Source organism: Monodon monoceros, unplaced genomic scaffold (assembly GCF_005190385.1).
Source record: "Monodon monoceros isolate NGI ecotype Baffin Bay Population unplaced genomic scaffold, NGI_Narwhal_1 Super_Scaffold_19, whole genome shotgun sequence".
NCBI lineage: Eukaryota > Metazoa > Chordata > Mammalia > Artiodactyla > Monodontidae > Monodon > Monodon monoceros.
In genome coordinates this window covers 6998801-7021184 of record NW_021703775.1, presented here as the reverse complement: position 1 = coordinate 7021184, position 22384 = coordinate 6998801, and the positions used below count along the sequence as shown (strand labels likewise).

The 22384-nt window shown below is 36.9% G+C and overlaps 1 protein-coding gene across 6 annotated transcripts in view; it reads left to right on the top strand.

Moving 5' to 3' along the window:
* Positions 1–22384, top strand: part of EIF5B (eukaryotic translation initiation factor 5B) — a 136656-nt gene that overhangs the window by 87330 nt on the left and 26942 nt on the right. For 3 of the 6 annotated variants that reach the window (XM_029232762.1, XM_029232759.1, XM_029232765.1), the window contains 9 exons: positions 4998–5123; positions 5225–5309; positions 5977–6652; positions 7754–7971; positions 8381–8531; positions 14794–14889; positions 15385–15474; positions 17064–17138; positions 21369–21655. In XM_029232762.1, the coding sequence (XP_029088595.1) occupies positions 4998–5123; positions 5225–5309; positions 5977–6652; positions 7754–7971; positions 8381–8531; positions 14794–14889; positions 15385–15474; positions 17064–17138; positions 21369–21655 (1804 nt within the window). Of the gene's footprint in view, positions 1–2443; positions 2462–2561; positions 2606–4997; positions 5124–5224; positions 5310–5976; positions 6653–7753; positions 7972–8380; positions 8532–14793; positions 14890–15384; positions 15475–17063; positions 17139–21368; positions 21656–22384 lie in introns of those variants that run through there. The other 3 variants (XM_029232763.1, XM_029232764.1, XM_029232760.1) reach the window with 3 other exon arrangements.

Sequence of the window (22384 nt, the reverse complement as noted above, 5' to 3'; positions counted from 1 at the left end):
GGTGGGTTGTACTTTTGATTTCAAATCATAACTCCTTGCTTAGTGCAAAGAACTAATAAGTGGGTTCAACAAGGTTGCAGTATACCAGATCAACATAAAAAATTCAGTCACATTTTGTATATTAGAAATGAGTATGTAGAAGCAAATTAAAAATACCATTTCAGATTACTTTAAAAATTAAATACGAATTTTGTGAAAATCGCAAAACACTGATGAAAGAAATCAAAGAAGATCTAAATAAATGGAGAAATATGGTGTTCATGAATTGGAAAACTCAGCATAATAAAGATGTTGGTTTTCTTTAAATTCACATACAGTTAATGCAGTTACTATTAAAATTACAGCAAGACGGACTTCCCTGGTTGCGCAGTGGTTAAGAATCCGCCTGCCAATGCAGGGGACATGGGTTTGAGCCCTGGTCCGGGAAGTTCCCACATGCCGCGGAGCAGCTAAGCCTGTGTGCCACAGCTGCTGAGCCCGCGTGCCGCAACTACTGAAGCCCACACACCTAGAGCCCGTGCTCTGCAGCAAGAGAAGCCACGGCAATGAGAAGCCCATGGACCACAACGAAGAGTAGCCCCCACTCACCACAACTAGAGAAAGCCCGTGCACAGCAACAAAGACCCAACACAGCCAAAAATTAAAAAAATAATAAAATTAAATAAAAATTACAGCAAGATTCTTTTTGTAAATTCACACAAGAATATTCCAAAATTTATTTGAAAAGTTTGAAGGAATTAATAATAAAACAATTCTGATAATGAAGAATAAAAGCAATCACTCTGATTTCAAGACTTTTTGTATAGCTACCTTAATCATGACAGTTGATTAGTGTCAGAGGGAAAGACATAAATCAATAGAGCAGAATAGAGGACTTAGAAATAGCCCCATACAAGTATAGCCAAGTGGATTTTGACAAAGGTGCAAAAGCAATTTTATGTATATAGGATGGATAGTTGAAATGTTGCTGGAGCAGTTGGATAACCATAGGCAAAAGATCAAAATACAAAACATTAAAATACCCAACTTTTGGAATATAACATAGTTAAAAATCTTCAGGACCTATGAGTTGGTGCAAAGTTCTTTTTCATGACACCAAAAGCATAAAGAAAAAACTTGATAAATGGTACCTCATGAAAATTCAAAATTTTTGCTCTGGTTAAAAAACCCTGTTAAGTGGATGAAAAGACAAGCTACAAATTGGAAGAAAGTATATGTAAACCACATATCTGACTGATGACTCATAAAGGGCATATAAAGAGTTCTCAAAACTCAACATTAAAAGAAAATCCAATTAGAAAAGGGTAAAAGATATGAAGACACATTTCACGGAATGTATATGTATGGCAAAGTACACGAAGAAACGTTTAACTTCACTAGCCTTTAAGGAAATGCAAAGGAAGACCTTGATATCACCACACATCTATTAGAACAGCTTAAAGGAAAAGTAGCCATAATGCTAAATACCGGCTGGATGTGGAAAAATACTAAATACTGGATGTGGAAAAAATAACACATCTCCATTCATTGTTGTTGTGAATATTAAATGGTGAAGCCACTTTAGAAAGTAGTTTGGCTGTTTCTTAAAAAAACTACATATGCAATATTTTTAATAGCTTCATTTAAAAAAATTAATTTTTATTTTTGGCTGCATTGGGTCTTTGTTGCTGTGCATGGGCTTTCTCTAGTTGCGGCAAGCAGGGGCTACTGTTTGTTGCGGTGCATCGGCTTCTCACTGCGGTGGCTTCTCTTGCTGCAGAGCACGGGCTCTAGGCGTGTGGGCTTCAGTAGTTGTGATGTGCGGGCTCTAGAGCACAGGCTCAGTAGTTGTGGTGCACGGGCTTAGTTGCTCCATGGCATGTGGGATCTTTTCGGAGCAGGGATCAAACCCATGTCCCCTGCATTGGCAGGCAGATTTTTAACAACTGCGCCACCAGGGAAGTCCCAATAGCTTCACTGTTTAAAGGCCGTTAAGTTATAACATTTTTTCTGTCCTGATGATGGAGGAATGTGGCCTGTGAAAACACTGAGTTGAATACCATAGAAAATTGCCTTTTATTTCTGGAAGTCTGCAGTAAGTTTAGAATAAAGGATTGGGGCTGGAAGGGCAAATATTAGTAAGAATACTGTAGCTTTGATAAAGGAAAAATGATCTGCAGAAAGATGTACCTACATAAAAATACTCTTACACATTCCTTAAAGGTTTTAAAGCTTTCATTATCAGCATGACTGGATTGTAGATTTGACTCTTGGTTTACTGAAATCTTTAAGCTGCAGTATGTAATGGGTAGGTAGAAAAGTAGGGCTGAAATGTAGGTAGAGTATAAAAGTCTCAAGTTAAATAACTGATGTTATGTGTCACTTTCATGAACTTTTGTAATATGGTTGACATTTTAGGACATTCTCTTGAATCAGGGGTAGGAAGTTCAGTACACATTGGAAGAACACTTTAGAAACCATGGTAGGTAAGACTGTTAAGCATGTTGTTATATCATTGATATATTTTGTAGCTGTGTCAAATAATTTTCAGAAACTTGATTACTGTATTTCCCATTTTCTAGGAAGTCAGTACAATCTTGGTGTCAGATTTGGGCTTGAGTTCCTGGTATGTAACTTTCTAGCTGGATGCCTTTTATAAAGTATCATCATCTTTAAGCTTAATTTAATAGAGTTGTTTTGAGGATTAAATGACATATAGTATGTCTAGTAATTGGTCAGCACAATTCGTGATAAACAGTAAGCACTCAGAAGCTGTTAATTTCTATTACTAGCCAGAAGAGCTTTTCAAACTCAGCAGCATACAGATGTAGTCCAATGTTTTGTTATTCTGGAGATGTTTGTTAATGAATACTGTGGCAGTATAGCAAATCACAAACTATTTTTATGAGGTGAATAGAGTCAGATGAGGACTGGCAAGTTTTTGGAGGTGAGGTGCCAAGCATCGATCGTTAACTACCTTCCCTTGTCACCCTGTCTCGGAATCTGCTGTAGTGTGGAATATTGGCAGAGCTGCCTTTGGAGATGGTACTGGTTGATCTCATGCTGCTGGGCCGGATGGTTGATGCTGGGCCAGACTAAGGTTTCTGTTACCTGATGAGACCTGAGAATTATCCTTGATTCTTCCCTCCCCCTTTCTATATACAACCAGTTGGTCATTTGTGTTGCTGATTGATCTCCTTAGTATTTATCTGACTCATATATCTTCATCTTGCCTGCCACTGCTGCAAGTCAGATGTGTGTTTGTCATCCCAATTAGCTAGAAAAGCTTCCTACCTTTTTCTGCTGCTTGACTAGTTGGGATTCTGCCCTATCATTTATACCAGAGGTAGCTTTCTGAAATGCAAATTTGATTATGCCAGCAGGGTTACTATCTTTGACTTCGGAATCAGAACTTCCTGGGTTCAAATCCCATCTCTGCCTTGTGTGATCCTGGACAAGTTCTCTGTGCCTCAGTTTCTTCATTTATAAAAAAAGAAAAACCATTCAAATCTGACCTGGAAAGATTGCTAAAAATACGCTGCCTAGCTCCGACCCCCAGTTTCTGGTTCCCTAGATCTTGAGTGGGCTCAAGAAATCAGTAACCTATAAAAAGCTTCTCAGTTGATTCAGATACCTTTTAATGAGTCCTCCTGAGGCACCATACATGTTATTATTACCTTTAGGTTTTTGTGCTCATTGTGTCTGATATATGCACTCTCTTTGCCTGGTTAACTCCTTTTTCTCCTTCAGTAACTTGGGTCTAGGTTTCTCCTCTGCCAGGAAGTGTCTGACTTTCTCATTCTGGATTTGGTGCTTTGGGAAGTCACCACCAGTACAGTGGTTCAGTGTTCTGTGATCCCCCTCAAATACACTGTCTACAATGTAGGACAAAAGGGAACACATTTCAATTCTGGTCACCTATAAAAACATTAAATTCCTTTAATTCATGGCATTTAGCATTTTGCAATTCCTGGTTTTTTACTCGTTTGCTCTCTCTCTCTCTCTCTGTCCTGTGAAGCTCCTTGAGGATAAATTCTATGTCCTCCGTGTCTTGTTACATAATCTTTATGTTTATCATATTAGGAATTATCTTTATTGAAGTGAAGCATTTTCACAACAAGGCATCCACCAGTGGAGGCCCTGTTGCGTGAGGTCTTTGTTTTCTGATTGTATCATTTATTTGAATTCATACACCTTTTCTACTTGTATGTCTCAGACTGACCTCCTTTGTTTTCTGTAGGTTTTAACTGGAACTTAGTTTGGTTTATTACTCCAAGTAATATTGGTAGATGGAGGACATTGTGGGATGGAACCAGAAATGAAACCAGGAATGTAAAAGCTTGTGACCAGGTTTGGTTCTGGATTTTGGGTTATTTTATTTACTGAATCATTCCTAATTTATTTAGATTTGGATGTGTGGTGATGTTTTGCTGAAAGCATTCAAACTTTGTGCATCTTGTTTTCCCTTTGGTAAAATGAGATAATAGACTAGAAGAAAGTCCCTTTCAACTCTAAAATTTTTGCTATTCCAAGTAAAAATGCAAAGGTTTCCAAAGATTTAGGTGTTATTGATAATCAAATAATAAGAATCTTTTTCTCTTTTAACTTCTCTTCATTTTATAAATAATTCCATTCAGACACTCAACAAAAAAAAACTTTGGTATCAACAAAAGTGAATTTCCTTTTCTTTTCCTTTCTTTCTTCTTTTTCTTTTTTAGGGTTACTTGAATACAAGCATGAATTTCCTTTTCTTGATTACCTAGATTTTCTTCCTGGAGCTGTTCATTATAACTCTTTCTGGGTTTGAGTGTAACTCAAACTTTATTGAAGCAGATACAGAGAGGCTTATGAGTAGTTATAACTCAAGTGTTGTCATGAAAGAACTTGCCAAGTGATTTTTCTCAGTGGGCTGCTAATGCATGAAAAAGGCTAAAGTGAAAAAAAAATTCTCTGTAAGTGAATGTGACAGATTATTTTGCTCTGGAGTAACATTTAGGTCTTCTGTGTTTTCATTTAAGTGCCAAGGATGACATTGATCTCGATGCCTTGGCTGCAGAAATAGAAGGAGCTGGTGCTGCTAAGGAACAGGAACCTCAAAAGACAAAGGGGAAAAAGAAAAAGGAGAAAAAAAAGCAAGATTTTGAGTAAGTATATTTTAAATATATTTGATTTTTATTAGCTTTGGTACTAGATTTACTTATTAAACTAATTCAGTACCTCAAAATATATTTTAATCCATTTCTAGTGAAGATGATATCCTGAAAGAACTGGAAGAATTGTCTTGGGAAGCTCAAGGCATCAAAGCTGACAGAGAAACTGCTACAGCAAAGGTGAAATGCAGATTGTTGTTACCTGTTTATGCTTCTTCGTAGCTCCAGTTTTAGGGACTGCTTTTGGAAACCTTTGAGCAACATATATATGTTAGTTAAAAGTTTCCATAAAATTTGATGCCAAAGGGGGAAAACAGTTTTTAGGGAATCAATAATGCATTTTAAAACCTTTCACAAATATAAAGATGCTTTATTTGGGAATCTAAAGGTATTTTGTGATATGTTGTCTGTTTATAAAATTGGTACGTTTGGAAATATAACATTTCCCAACTCTACCTGCAGTTTTCTATATTATTGATACTTCTTTCTATCCTTTGAAATTGGATAAGCCTCAGAGTAATGAGAGAGGGATGGATATTTTTTCTTTCAATTTTCCCCTTAGGCTTTTTATGCCATTTGAAGAAGGTAATAAATGTGGACTGGTGATTAGTGTTTGCTTCAGAGCACCTGGATTCTGAAATTTACAGTGATTATGAGATGTACCTGAGGCCTAGGCTAGCTTCTGGTACTTGCTTGAGTTTTATATTCTTGTAAAAACATTATTTTAAAATTATTTCGATAATTTTTCCATGTGTACTTAACGAAGTACATGACTTTGAGGAGTTTCAATTAATAAAAAAAATAAAGTATAACTCTGTTAATATTTCTAACAATGGAAATTTTTTAGCCAACAGAAAATAATGAAGATGAATCCACCTCAAAACAAGATAAAAAAAAGAAAGGACAGAAAGGCAAAAAACAAAGTTTTGAAGATAATGATAGCGAAGAATTGGAAGATAAAGATTCAAAATCAAAAAAGACTGCAAAACCCAAAATGGAAATGTACTCTGGGAGTGATGATGATGATGATTTTAGTAAACTCTCCAAAAAAGCTAAAGGGAAAGCTCAAAAATCGAATAAGAAGCAGGATGGGTCAGAAGAGGATGAGGATAACAGTAAAAGAATTAAAGATTGTATGAGAGTACATTCTTCTGGTGAAAGTGGTGATGAATCAGATGAAGTTTTGCAGTCCAGGAAAGGACAGAAAAAGAATCAGAAAAATAAGCCAGGTCCTAATGTAGAGAGTGGGAATGAAGATGACGACTCCTCCTTCAAAATTAAGACAATGGCTCAAAAGAAGGCAGAAAAGAAAGAGCGTGAGAGAAAAAAGCGGGATGAAGAAAAGGCAAAACTGCGGAAGCTGAAAGAAAAAGAAGAGCTAGAATCTGGTAAAAAGGATCAGAGTAAACCAAAAGAATCTCAAAGGAAATCTGAAGAGGAAGCTGTAAAATCCAAAGTGACTCTTGATTCTGGAGCACCTCCTGCCTCTGAAGAGAAAGGAGAGGCTCCCACAGCTGCAGAAGGTTGGTAATAATATCGAGGAAAGGGCAAAAGGCTTGGATTCATAATCAGCCTAAGTTTTGATTATTATGCCCCAAAGTCGTTTTGTTGTTTGTCCTTGCTTATAAAGGTACTAAATTGTAAGAAACTTAAAATTAGGTCTAAGTACTCTTTTAATTGATTTTCATTGTTAAACATTTATGTATGTAGTATAAAATATCTTTCAAATGATTTGTGCACAAACTAGGATTTTTACGGAATTTCACTGTGGAAAACAATTTTTTGCTGCTGATGAAGGCTGGAAGTTGCCTAATGAAAACTTTACTCTTCCTTTTGATACCTCCGTGTGAGATAATATCTGAATTCTTTCCTGTTTTTAAAAACCTAATTTGGTCTATGAAATGGAAAAGTAACATGCTGAAATTCGTTAACATCTTTTAAGCAATACTGAGGCACGTTTTTGTACCAGAACCAATTAGCAAAAAAGAAGCTTTCTAGTTAAATTTCCCCCTTATTCAGAATGGAAACAAAGATCAGATGACTTATATAATTTTTCTTTAGACTAGAAAACTTTTAATGGGAAAATTGACATAGCTTTTTAACCACTCAAGTTTTTACTGTCGACATGTTTGAGGAGAACCATCAAGAAAGTAGCTCATAATCTGTAATTCTTCGGCATAATGCTATAGAGTTCTTGGAATGTATTTACATTTTTGTATTTTATTCTTCTAATGTCTGTCCCCTTAAGGTAGGCATCATTCTTATCATCCCCATTTTACAGAAGCAAAACTAGCTACAGAATTTATGAATTCAGACACCATGGATTTAGAAGATACGTTAGGTACTGTATATCTTCTCCCTGATGACAGGATCCTCCCATCTTCTTGAATCCCTCAGGACAACTCAGAGTAGTACCAGCATTGTAGGCTTCTAAGGAGGCCAACTGGGTTGTTTGGAGCTCTTCTGGTTACTCAGGTGCTCAGGAGGCCTTGATATCCAAAGCCCTTAGCCTGCTGCTGGCATCATCCCCGGCCCATTATGGTTCCTGCACTCTGGGGTTTGCTTACCATTGCCGTAGGAAACAACTTTTAAAAATATTCTTTGCCTCTCTTCTTTTTTGGTAGATGACAATGAAGGAGACAAAAAGAAAAAAGATAAGAAGAAAAAGAAAGGAGAAAAGGAAGAAAAAGAAAAAGAGAAGAAAAAAGGACCTAGCAAAGCCACAGTTAAGGCTATGCAGGAAGCTCTGGCTAAGCTTAAAGAAGAAGAGGAAAGACAGAAGAGAGAAGAGGAAGAACGGATAAAACGCCTTGAAGAATTGGAAGCCAAGCGTAAAGAAGAGGTATGTATGTCATTGTGAAGCTGCTGACTTTGACTTGTTTTACTTAAATCCGCTTCTTGTAAAATATCTCTAGCTTTCTAATTCTAAAAATTTCTTAGTTGCATGGTATTTCAGTTACATTATTGTTCAGATATAAATAATAAGATGAAGGGGTAGAGAAAATCCTACCTTATTTCCTCAGGTACAGACAGGAGTTGCTTGTGCATCATTGCCAACACATAGTCGACTCTCATGTGATACTAATTAATACTCATTATGTACAACATTTAAAGTACTTTCATTTGGAAGCTCCTAACATAATACTTTGCATGTATCTCAAGAGCTTTGTTAGAAATTTGGGTTGTTTATGTTTAAATTTTGTAATTCATTAAGCTAATACAATTTTTGTCTGATGCATATTCTTTTATAGGAAAGATTGGAACAAGAAAAAAGAGAAAGGAAAAAGCAAAAAGAAAAGGAAAGAAAAGAACGCTTGAAAAAAGAAGGGAAACTTTTAACTAAATCCCAGAGAGAAGCCAGAGCCAGAGCCGAAGCTACCCTTAAACTTCTACAAGCTCAGGGTAGGTGGTGTTCTTAATTAACTGAATGCTCTAGAAACTTCTCTCATGCAGTTATATCTCTATAATGGTCAAAAGGAGAATTGAATTGAATCAGAAGGAGAATTCTATGAAAATGCTGTGAAAAAGTCCAATAATAATGTAAGGAATAGGTGAGATAATTTCATTATTTAGGGAGATGACATCTATACTGTGATAAAAATTTGTGTGCAAATGATAGTATGTCTGTAAATGAAAATACAAAATAGTAAAATGAGTCCCCGTGTAGACATCACTCAGTTTCAACAGTTATCACCATTTACCATTCTTGTTTTGTCCCCCCTCCACCCACTTTTTTCCCCTGGAGTATTTGAAAGTGAATTCCAGATGCCATTATGATTTTACTCACATTTTACTTTAGTGTGTATATCTAACAGATAAGGACATTTTACTTTGTAATATAAGTGTAGTATGTATTATTATATTAAACAAAGTTCCTTGATACCTAGATGTTGTCCATGTCTAGTTTTTTCCACTTATCTCCAAAATGTCTTTTATAATTGATTTGTTCAAATCAGGATCCAGATTAAATTCATGTGTTGTATTTGGTTGATAATGTCTGTCTCTCATTGATACCAGTACCACCCCTATTTTTGGCATGGATTTATTTGTTGAAGATACTGGATGTTTTCCTAGAATTTCTCCTATCCTGGATTTGTCTATTTGCATTCTCCTGGTGTTGGCTAACTTATTTCTCTATACCTTGTAATTTTTTAGATCTAGCAGTTTGGCTACTTCTTAATGGTGCTTTACCACCTAAAGTGCCTCATGTGAGGAGGCACGTCATCTGCTTGCCTTCTGGTGATGTCAAGATTGATCAGTGAGTTTAGCTATTGGCAGCCTTGTCCATTAGAAAAGTTCTTCATTGACTTTTCATCTAATAATTTTAATTCCAATTGGTGATCATTGCCTATATCCAGTACTTCGTTAGGAATTGCAGAATTGTGATAGTCTGTCATTCTTTCTGCATTTATTAGCTAGAATCTTTCTCTAAAGAAAAGCTTTCCGTGAAATACAGTTCATGCAGGAAAACCAGGGAATATGCTTAATTCTTTCCCTTTCTTTACTAATTTGCAAAATAATAAATTGATGTCCCCTTAACCTCCAAAGGTGACCAGTGGAGGTTTAGTATTAAATTTAGAATTTAATTTTGCTTTGGATGTATATCATTTTATCTTAATGGAGTTTTATATAATTGATATGTTTTCATCTCCTAAAGTCATTTATGGTTTTGTTTTGTTTTGGTTTGGTTTTTTTTGCGGTACGCGGGCCTCTCACTGCCGCGGCCTCTCCCGCCGCAGAGCACAGGCTCCGGACGCGCAGGCCCAGCGGCCATAGCTCACGGGCCCAGCCGCTCAGCGGCACGCGGGATCCTCCCAGACAGGGGCATGAACCCACGTCCCCTGCATCGGCATGCGGACTCCCAACCACTGCGCCACCAGCGAAGCCCCATTTATGTTTTTGATACTCAAATTGTACCATCTTTGGCTAGCAGGAAGTCATTCAGGTTGGTCCCTGTGACTTTTTCACTTGACTACTGTATTCTTGGACCTCTTCCTTGCTTTCTAACACCACGAGATATCCCAGGCTCATCTTGCACATTTTCTCCTCTAGACCTTGAAATCAGCTGTTTACCCAGGGAACCTTGGTTCCTCTTAGTTTAGAGACCATAATCTGAGCATTTAATCAGTTATGTTTTTGACAGGTAAGATGATTTAAAATAGTGTCTTTGCTCCTTTGAGAAGAATATTTTGGGACCTCTCTTAATGTCCTGTCCTTACGTTCCACAGATTTTTATATTATAGTAATTTTGGTGCTTATGCTATAATTAAAGTAAGAGCTACCATGTATTATGTATTTAGTATATACCTGATGTTACCTTTGACATTATTTCCTCATAAATATCTTCATTCCCATCATATAGATGAAAAAATGGAGACTCAGAAAACTTGTAACAGCTTGTCCAAGGACCTAGAACTGAGATTTAATTGATCTGTGTGACCAGCTCTTTGTTATGCATTATATGGTCAGCTGGGAGCAGTAAATGTAGAGAAACACAGTACTTAGATTTCAGAAAGTCTTATTCTCAGTTGGGGTATAGCTTTTTAAAAAACAAAAGTAAAGAACAAATTCGAGTACAACTAGCACCCAAATATCAGATTTGACTTGTGGCTATCTGACAGGCTAGAAGCACTCATGGAGAAATTGGGATAGGACCACGTAGGGAGTAATTTGCCAATCTCAGAAATGCTGTTTTATGGAGTAGCTTGACTTGTATTTACAAGATTAGATGAAAATTATTTAAAATTGTGAACTTGGCATCAATCTTTAGGACAGGCTTGGAAGAGATGGTCTCTCAAGTAGCATCTCTGGCCCTAGCCTCTTTTCTTATTCTTCATAGTGTTGCTCAGTTTTTGCCCTCTTATGGGTTCCCTATTGTCTGTTAATAAAAGTGTCCAAACTTCTTAACCTGACGTTAACGGCCCTCCACAAGTGCATTCATTGAAAAGATACTACATGCTACGTCTCACCATATCTTTAAAAGCTGCCTTGTTAGGTAAATATTATTTACACATTCATTACCTAGAATAATATAAAACTTATTCATTGAGCTCAAAATGTGTTCTTAGTGTATCTGCAGATATTTTCGGATAATTACGCTGAATTGTGTAGCAGGTTACCTTTTCAGTCTGTTCCATAGCCTTTAGCCTGTAACTACTAAGCATATAGCGAGTACACATTCCCCTAAAAGACACAAACAACCAACATGCAAAGAAATACATAACCTGGGTAGTCCTATACCTATTTAAAAAATATACTCCTATATCTACTTACATTTTATCTAAGTTAAAAAAAAATTTCCAACAAAGAAAACTCCAGGCCTCTATGATTTCACTTGGGAATTCTAACAAATATTTAGGGAAGAAATACTGCTAGTTATGAACATTATCTTCCAGAACTACCCAACTCATTTTATGAGGACAGCATGCCCTTATATCATAGTGAGACAAAGACATTACGAGAAAGGAAAACTGCAGACCAATATCCCTCATGAACAAAGATGCAGAATTTTTCCACAAAATATTAGCAATTTGATTCCAGCAGTACAATTGACCCTTGTACAATCTAGGGGTTAGGGGCAACTCTCCATGCAGGCACAAACCTGTGTATAATTTTCTAGTCGGCCCTCTGTATCCACAGTTCCACATCCACATATTGAACCAGCAGTGGATCTTCTAGTACTATAATATAATACATATTTAGTGAAAAAAATCTGAGTATAAGTATCTGTGTAGTTCAGACCTGTGTTATTCAAGGGTCAACTATATAAATATTTATGTTTATGTGCGTATATTTATATTTAGGGTTAATCTATCATGACCAAGTGGGTTTTATCCTGGGAATGCAGGGTTGGTTCAGTATTTAAAAATAAATAAATAGTTCACCATATTAATAGACTAAAGAAGAAAATCTACATGATCATCTCAATAGATGGAGAAGAATTATTTGACAAAATTCACCATTCACGTATAATAAAAATTCACAAACTGAGAATAGAAGGGAACTTCCTTCCCTGACATAAGACATTTACAAAATACATACAATTTTCAGTTACTGGTGAATGACTGAATACTAATAAACACTAATATTGTGATTTAGGCAAGGATATCCACTCTCATCACAATCATTGCACATTGCACTGGCATGTCCTAACTCAGGCAATTAGGCAAAAAGAGAAATAAAGGCATGCAGACTGGAAGGAAGAAGTAAACCTGTCTATTCACAGATGACGGTTGTCTACATAGAAAATCCCATGGAATCTACCCCCCACAAAATCCTACAGCTAATAAGTGAGGTTAACAAGATTATAGATAAGACCAGTATGCAAATATCAATTGTATTTCTATATGCTTGCAATTAACAGTAAAAATAAAAAATTAATGGCACCATTTACAGTACCCCTCCCATAAAAGTAATTGAAACACTTAGTATTTGTGGAATCTATATGCTGAAAACTATAAAACACTGACGAAAATAATCAAAGACCTGTGTAAATGGAGAGATGTTGCATTCATGGATTGGAAGATTTGATGTTGTTAAGATATCAGTTCTCCTAAACTGATTTGTAGATTCAGTGCAATCTCAATCAAAATTGCAGCAGAATATTTTGTGGATATCTATAAGCTATTTCTAAAATGTGTATGAAAAGATAAAGGAGTTAGAATGGCCAAAGTATTTTTGAAAAAGATCAAACCTTGGAGGACTCACTGTCTGATTTCAAGACTAACTGTAAAAACAGTAATCAGTACAGTGTGATACTGGCAAAAGGATAGACAAATAGATCAATAGAACAGATAGAGTCTACGTACGGTCAGGGTTTTTTTTTTTCTGTCATAGGAAAAGACAATTCAGTAGATAAAATATGATGTTTGCAACAAGTGATAGTGGAACAGTTAGACATTGTGTAAAAAAAAAACCTCAAAACTAAAAAACTTAGTCCTAAATCTCAATCGTTATATAAAATTTAACTCAAAATGGATTGTAGATCTACATATAAAATATACAACTTAAAAACTTTTAGGGCTTCCCTGGTGGCGCAGTGGTTGAGAGTCCGCCTGCCGATGCAGGGGACACGGGTTCGTGCCCCGGTCCGGGAAGATCCCACATGCCACAGAGCGGCTGGGCCCGTGAGCCGTGGCCACTGAGCCTGCGCGTCCGGAGCCTGTGCTCCACAACGGGAGAGGCCACAACAGTGAGAGGCCCGTGTCCCACAAAAAAAAAAAAAAAAATTTTAGAGGAAAACATAGGGGAAAATCTTTGTGAGTTTGTGTTAGGCAGGGAGTGCTTAGTTACAACTTCAAAAGCATAATCCATAAAAGGAAAAAATTATAAAATTGAAGTCCAGTTAAAAACTTTTGCTGTGCAAAAGACACCATTGAGAGAATTCAAAGAAAATACCTGAAAGTCATACGTGATAACTGTGTGTATGTGTGTGTGCATAAAAATATATATAAAGATAACTCGAAACTCAACAATGAGAAAAACAATCCTATTTAAAAATGGGCAAAAGTTTGAAGAGACACTTCACCAAGAAACTATTCAGTATAAGCACATGGAAAGACTGCTCGACATCATTCGGGAAATTCAAATTAAGACCACCGTGAGATATCACTACACATTTATTAGAATATGTAAATTTAAAAGAACCCAACATCTGTCTTTACCAAATGCTGGTAAGAGCACTTGGAACTCTCATGTATTACTGGTGGGAATGCAGAATTGTAAAGCCACTTTAGAAAACAGTTGGCAGTTTCTTACAAATTTAAATACAGTTGACCCTTGAACAACACGGGTTTGAACTGTGTGGGTTTACTTAATAGGTGGATTTTTTTCCAATAATAAATACTACAGTAACTACACAATTTGTGATTGGTTGAATCTGAGGATGCAGAACCATGAATATGGAGGAAACATGGATACGGAGGGCTGACTATAAGGTATATGCAGATTTTCAGCTGCGCGGAGAGTTGGCAGCCCTGACCCCCATGTTGTTCAAGAGTCAACTGTACATATTTATCTTAATGTCCCATCATTCCCACTCCACAGTATTTACCCCAGAGAAATGTTCACAGAAAAATCTGCATGCAAATGTTCCTAACAGCTTTATTCATAATTGTCAAAAACTAGAACTCAAATGTCCTTCAGCTGTCTGTCGAATAAGGGAACTGTGGTACATCCATACAATGGAATGCTGTTCGGCAATAAAAAGAAATGAAGTTCTGGTACATATAGTAACGAGGATGACTCAAATCCATTATGATGATAGCCAGACTGTAAAGTGTTATTTCTGTGACTTTCCGGAAAGAGCACATGTTTTGGGTTGGAGAACAGATCAGTAGCTGCCAGGGGCATAAAGATGTGAATAGGGTTTAACTTCCCAGAGCAGCACAGGGTGATGGAACTGTTCTGCATCTTCATTATGATGGTGGTTGCATAACTACATGCATTTGTCAAAAGTCATAGAACTGGACACCAAAAAGATGGAATTTAAACGTATATAAATTTTAAAATACCTTACATTAAAAAAGAGGGTTTTCCATGAATGTTCCTTTATATTTTAGGGTATGTATCTCTGAGGTGAATAAAATGTTATCTTCTTAAGTAGTATTTCTTAGGTGACAAGCAAGTAGTATAAACCCTGAAATTTTCCATTTTTATCCCTCAGGTGTTGAAGTGCCATCAAAAGACTCTTTGCCAAAGAAAAGGCCAATTTATGAAGATAAAAAGAAGAAAAAAACACCACAGCAGCTGGAAAATAAAGGTTTGCATACAAATAGCCTGTGATTTAGAAACAGTTTTGTTTGCCTTTTCCCCCATAAGCTTCAAGACAGAAGTCTTAAAAAGAAATCAGCAAATCAGAATTGCATACCAAAACTTACTTCCTGTACCTTGTTTCTTGTTATTATCATTCTCAACGGATTCAAATGACAGGTTAATGGAAAAGTACTTTTGTTTGAAGAATGTGGATCCTATGCTATGAATAACTGTTCTTAACTCTGAAAAGCACAACTATCATTCTTATGTTTTCTGTTTCCTTCTCAACCTTCTGTAATTTTACATTCTATTCTTGAGCAGAAAGAAAAACTAGTTTCCTCTTTAAAAAAATAACAATGCATAGCTGATATTTAAATGTTTTCTAAACTTGCTAAAGAATTTAGGTTGTACTACTGGTTTTTATTCAGTACTTAATAGAGTATCCTAACAGAAATTATGCACTGAAAGGTATTGTTAACTTGGTTTCTGTTCCTTTTTTCAGTATGTGAACCAATGGAATTAAGTGCTGCTGTAGAAGTTGTGGAACAAGGAGTACCTGAAAAAGAAGAGACACCACCTCCTGTTGAACCAGGTCAGTAGTGTTGACTAATTAATTCCTGTTAAATATCACTGATGTGTCATAAGTTGTCTTGGTTATCGTTAGTTTGGGGAAACCAAATGTCTGGCAGGATGGCCTTCTTCATAGTTCTTTCTTTTCTCTAAATCATTTCATTTCCACTGAAAAAAGTGTAGAGGTGAGACTTGAATCACTTTTGTTCTTTACAGTAGTGTTGGTAAAATGTTTTGTAGAGAGGATAGAGAGAGGTATTTGGATTTTCTCTGATGTTTTTATTTATGGGTCAGAATTCTTAAGCGGTACCAAGAAAAACTAAAGTTCTTTATTTAATCCTTCGGAAGCAAATTGGAAGCATTTTTAATTAGAACTTTTATTAAGAGTCATAAAAATTGGCATTTTAAAATCTTTATAGAGGTCAGCTTCTGTTTACTAAATTAGTAAGAGGATTCAACTTACTCATTTTGTGTGTGTGTTTTGAGATTGGAGAAAATCTCTGGATTTTTTTTTTTCTTTAAGATAAACATTGTTCTAATTCATGAGATAGCTGTTGCTAGGAGAGCCAGAGGCTGGCTAAATGTATGTTTCGTAAAACCAGGAGAATCTCCAGTGTTTAAAGACAGGAATGGGAGCAGCTTTAGAGAATGTTAAGACTGACCCACACTGGTGAAAGGTATTACTGATCCTATTTTTCTTCCCCTTCTATTCTCAATATAAAAAGGATCATTTTCCTGGGCACACCTCAGCTTAACAGGATGAGATTAGAGAAATTCATATTGATAGACTTAACAGCAGTTCCCTATTTTAGGTGATATTTGTAGCACTAGAAAGAACTGCTAATTTAGGAGGAGTTAGGGGTATGTGTTTCTGACTCATTTCCTCCTCAAGAAGGCGTGTCCAAACTTGTTGACAAATAGTAATTATGACAGGGAAACAAATACTACAGTGTCCCAATCTCATCTTCCTTTCATTTGAGAATAATTTTGCTTGATTAGATTTCAGTAAAAAGAGTCATTTTTGTTAATGAGAGTTTAAAGTCTATAAATTCAAAATTATACCTTTCTGGCTATTTTTTGGGTTGTAAGCACAACGTACTGTTCTTATTTTCAACTGGAATAGAAGTGTAGATTTGTACCTCCAACTATGTAATTTAAGTTGTATTTATATGTATTTGTAGAGGTTAAAGCAAAATAAACAGTACATTCTTCTGTATAAAGTATAGATTGAAGATCAAAAAGAAGATATATGTGAAATTTCTTTTATCCTCAAGAACTGAATGCCATCATTTACCCTTTTCAAGATCTAAAGGAACATTTCAATGAGTTGCTAATATTTTAATTACCTCAAATATGAAATCTGCGTTAAGTTTAATATAGTGTATTCAAAACACGAGGAAATTGTGAAGCATTTAGTAATAGTAGAGGATTTAACATGGTAGGAATATTGAAAACTAGTTCCAAAGGTAATGAAATTGTGTGCATACTTTTTGCATAACTAAAACATTTATTTCTTTATGTCAGGATAGTTTTCTACATAATTTTTTTTTCTAAAAGCAATCTTATCTGTCTAGATATATTCTGTGTCTTTAATGAAAATCTTATTTACAGAAGAGGAAGAAGAAACTGAGGATGCTGGATTGGATGACTGGGAAGCTATGGCTAGTGATGAGGAGAGAGAAACAGGTGAGTAGCTCGTAAGCACACATTGGTAAGTCCAGTGGTTATTGGAGGTGTGTATATTAAAGAAATAGTCTCCCGATGATGAAAGCTGTATGAACATTCCTGGGGATAGAGACCAGTCTTGCTCTCTCCATTGCCATGGTTCCTAAGTCCTCATATGGATCCTGATTTTATTAATAAATGGTTTTTCAGAAAGTCATTTGTAAGATAGTTGCCTAGGCTTTAGAATACATTTTTTCTCAGAGTGATAATGTTACAAATGGGGATAAGTTATTAAAGCTAGCCTACCAAAAAGACCTCTTGAACTTAAAATATAATACAAAGATAATACAAATGAATTGTTTAGTTCCTAACCACTATGAATAAAAAGTGTTTTTGTCATTTCTTCCTGTCTTTTTTAGGGTTTAATTTGCTGGCGTTTTGCTAACTTTTTGAAATGAATATTTGGCTCTGTTTTTTCAGTCGTTTTTTAAAACTACAAATTTTTCTTTAAGCCTGGCTTTAGCCAAATTCTGTAAGGTCTGATACATTGATATTTTAAATTTTCTATTTTGATATATTAACTTTTACCTGTGATTTATTTAGAAGTATATATATATATTTTTTTCTTTTTTCTTTTTTTTTTTGCCATACGCGGGCCTCTCACTGTTGTGGCCTCTCCCGTTGCGGAGCACAGGCTCTGGACGCACAGGCTCAGCGGCCATGGCTCATGGGCCTAGCCGCTCCGTGGCATGTGGGATCTTCCCGGACTGGGGCACAAACCCGTGTCCCCTGCATCAGCAGGTGGACTGTCAACCACTGTGCCACCAGGGAAGCCCAGAAGTATATTTCTTAATTTATGAAAGTGAGGACTTTACGTATCTTTGTTACTTCATTGTGATCAGAAAAATACATGGTTCTGTCCTTTGAAATACGTCGACTTAACCAACCATTTGTTGGGCTGTAAATTATTATGAATGTTTCATATGTGATTGGAAAGAGTTTATATTCTGCATTAGTTGGGTGACTTGTTACCTATATTTAGTTAAGTTTGCTGATCATTTTGTTCACCTCTTCTGTTCTGAGTTTTTTTTCTGGTGTGCTTTTTCTCTCTCTCACTGAGAGTTGTGTGTTCAAATCTCCCATCGTGCTTGTAGATTGTCTGTTTCTCCATGAGTTATATTAATTTTTGCTTTATATATTTTGGTGCTATATTATTAGATGAATGTAATCTTATATCTTTCTGACGAAATAACTGTTTTGTCATTTTATTTCTAGTGATGTCTTTTGCCTTAAAGTCTACCTTATCTGATATTAATAGCTATACCAGCTTTAATTTACATGATCTTCTTCTGTCTTTATTACACTTTCTATATCCTTAAACAGCATATAGTTGAGGTTTTAAATCCAGTTTGTCAATTTTTATATTTTACCTAGAGTACTTAGCCTATTATATCTAACATTTGATAGAGTTAATAAAGTATATTGATTTTATATTTATCATCTTATTAAGTTCTTCTTAAGTTCTTCTTGTTCTGTTTCTTTTTCTCTCCTTTCTAACCATCTTTTGGATTATTTGAATTTTTTCTCCTTTCATGAGCTTGGAAGTTTTGTACTTTTCTGCTTACTTTTAGTGGTTACTCTAGAGAGTTTTCACGTGGATCTTTTTTTTTTTCCCTTTCTCTCCATCCTCTCACCCAGTATTCCTCCTCCCAGTCCTTATCTCCTCCTCTCACATCAGCCCCACTAGAAGATGAGGACTTGATTTCTCTGTTCCCTGCAATGCCTGTGGCAGTGCTTTGCACATTAGACACCCCAAACAAGGATCTGTGCAAGAATAAATGGATGGGTGGGCAATTGCTCTGTGTAATCCCCCCCCCCCCCCGCTTCCTGATAGATGCCTTTTAAATCCTCACAAAAGCTGAGAGGGGCTGAGGGGGTTAGGAAAGTTGTCAGAGGGCGGGCAGCTGTCCTTAAGTGGTGGACCTGCATCTGGAGCCGCCTGGGCCTGATTCCAAAGCCTGCCTCGTCCCCCTCCCTCTACGGATTCCATAACGAGATGGCTCCTGCCCTCAAATCTGATGAGAGACAGAAACTAATGCAGAAATTAAAAAACTGTGCCTGGCAAATAGCAGACGCCAATAAACACGTTTCGTTGTTGAAGGAGCGAAGCCCTAACAGTGGTGTGCAGACATTTCTGTGGGGCCCAAAGGAGACACCTAAGTGTGTTGGATGAGGGGTGAGGAAGGGGCTGTAAAAGACTTCTAGAGGGGCACACTTGAGGGGGACCTTGAAAGGTAGGTCTTTGCCAGGGGTGTGGGAACAGCACGGAGGGATGAAAAGAAAGCAATCTGAGAAAATGGAAGACCTTTAAAAGCCACAATAGGGAATACCCTTAGTGTTAAACCTCCCCCAAGCACCCCCATGGCTCCAGCCCGAGATCAGCAGACAGTGCTGGGGCCTGACAGGCTACAGAGCTGGCAGCAGGTTGGGGGACTACGCCGCACAACGGCTGCACCCTGCCTTCCCCCGCTCTGCCCAACCCGGACCAGTGCTCCTTGGCCCTCCGACTGGGCCTAACATGGATCTTTGAACTATCACTGTCTACTATTACCTTCTTTCCAGGCAACGTAATGACCAAAGAATACATAAACAACATTTAACCAATTCTCAATTTATATACCATTGTTCTCATTAATTTTAATTCTGTTTTAAACCCCATAATAGCTTTTTTTAAAAAGCAGCCAGTATATATTTAAGTTTACCCACATTCTTAGCTTTTGTTGTGCTTCATTTTTTTCCTGCACCTCTGACCTTTATTTGGGATCATTTCTTCCAGCCTGAAGAATACCTTTTAGAATTTCCTTCAGTATGCATCTGTTACTGAGACATTCCATTTTTGCTTTTCTGAAAATATATTTATCTCATCTTCATTCTTGAAGGTGACAAACTGAATGAGGAATTCTTAGTCGTAATCTTATTAATACTTTGAAGATATTAGTCCCTTGTCTTGGCTTTTATTGTTTCTGTTTAAAAGTCAGGTTACCAGCCTAAATTTTTCATGTGTCTTTCGTTTTCATCAGTTTTATTATGATGTGGCTAGGTTTGTTTTGTTTTTATTTATTCTGCCTATATGTTTTTATCAGTTTTGCAGTGTTATGAGCCACTGTTTCTTCTCAGGGATATTAGTTAAGCCTATGATAGACCTTCTTACTCTATCACTGTATCTTTTCCTCTTTTCTGTATTTTTTTACCTATTGAGTCTCCATGGTTCATTGGAGATTTCTTCTGATCTGTGTTCTGGTTCATTAATTTTCTCCTCAATTGTTTGCAACTGTAGAAATAATTTGATGTCAAGGTTGGTGTTTTCTTCGTCCAGAGAGAATTTATATGTACATCTACCAGGAGTCTGAGTGAACTAGCAATATAGAGTCATCTTATTCCACATGTGGAATTTAGAGGATCTGGAGGTGATATGCCAATAATGGGGAGGCCCTGTTTACTTCTCATTTATCCTTACTGCTACGGTACAGTTTTTCAGGATTTCACCCCACAATAAGGGTATTGCCCAGTGTCCATCTCCCTCGCCCCATGGAAATCCTTGGTAGGCCTGAACTCCCAATGCCTGGACCCCTAAGCTTTGAGGGGCCACTAAGAGCTGCATAGCTTTTCAGCTGCCTCCTCCAGGATCCGCAAGTGACCCCAGGGGGAACAAAGTACTAGGCATCGTGTCCACCTCCCTGGGTTTCTGTCCTCTCTTGTATCCTAGCTTAGTAATGTTTTTCTTGTTTGTTAGCTGAAGTATGGTTAATGTATTAAGTTTTTACTGTTAAATGGCAGTCTTCATTGTAGCAATGTAGACAAACACTTTGCATTTATGATGTATAAAAACATTAATTTGGAATTAATGCTGTATTAAAATGTTACTCCCTGGGCTTCCCTGGTGGCGCAGTGGTAGAGAGCCCACCTGCCGATGCAGGGGACACGGGATCATGCCCCGGTCCGGGAAGATTCCACGTGCCACGGAGTGGCTGGGCCTGTGAGCCATGGCCGCTGAGCCTGCGCGTCCGGAGCCTGTGCTCCGCAACGGGAGAGGCCACAGCAGGGAGAGGCCAGCATACCGCCCCCCCCAAAAAAAAAAATGTTACTCCCTTATTTAGTACATGTTCAGTATTATTTTCCCTTTAAGGTCTCTATCTTGATAGAAATCTCATTGTTAACTTTCATTTATTTCAAAATCTCTTTTCCTGAAAGTAGGAAACACGGTGCATATAGAAGTAAAAGAAAACCCTGAAGAGGAAGAGGAGGAAGAGGAGGAGGAGGAGGATGACGAAGAGAGTGAAGAAGAAGAGGAAGAAGAAGGAGACAGTGAAGGCAGTGAAGGCGATGAAGAAGATGAAAAGGTGTCAGATGAGAAGGATGTGGGGAAAACATTAGTTAAAAAGCCAAGTAAAGAAGTGAGCTCGGAATCTGAGTCTGACTCTGATGATGATCGAACTAAAGAAGAGCGGGCTTACGACAAAGCAAAACGGAGGATCGAGGTATTTATTTTTCCTCTTCTCTTTCCTCCTTTCCTCCCCACTCCTCTGTGAACATTAGAACTATACAACTAAAGGCTTTTATTGAGGAGCACTTTTAAAAATACAGTCTCGGAGTGGTACCTTTGTCCGGTTTTTGTGGAGACATAATAGGTCTTTAACAGTGGTCTAACCCAAGGACCTCACTCTTACCTAAGACAGAATGGTGACTGCTTCATCATTTTTTTCTTTTTCCCTCCAGATTTTAATGTGCTCTTTGACAGTTTATCGGTATACAGAGGTATTCTGAGCTTATGCCCTCTAGTTGAGTTTTTGCCTTATGTATTTAGGTTAGTCATTCTGAGGCATCTGATCCCTTTAGTTGTTTAAATCTGGTGGGTTAATGAGGCTTCTATCAATATTTAGTCAAGTTCACATACCTAGCCAGCTTACTTGGCCTCCTTAATGAGGTAGACTTCTACTACTACTTCTACTAGGCTTCAAGAGAAAGTTTTCTTTAGTTATGTGAGCTTAGCATAAATAATACACTAAAAACTACTTTAGTTTGCTTTGAGGATGCTAAACTATTTTAAAGCTAAAAACTGTTCTTAGCTTTCCTTTTCTTAATCTTTTCATATGTAATTCTAGTTTTTAATTTTTGTTTTAATACCTATATATCAGTATTTGCCTTTCCTTCTGTAAAGTCTAGATAGGAATAGATTTTCTGAATCTCTAAAGGACTAACAGAGTCTG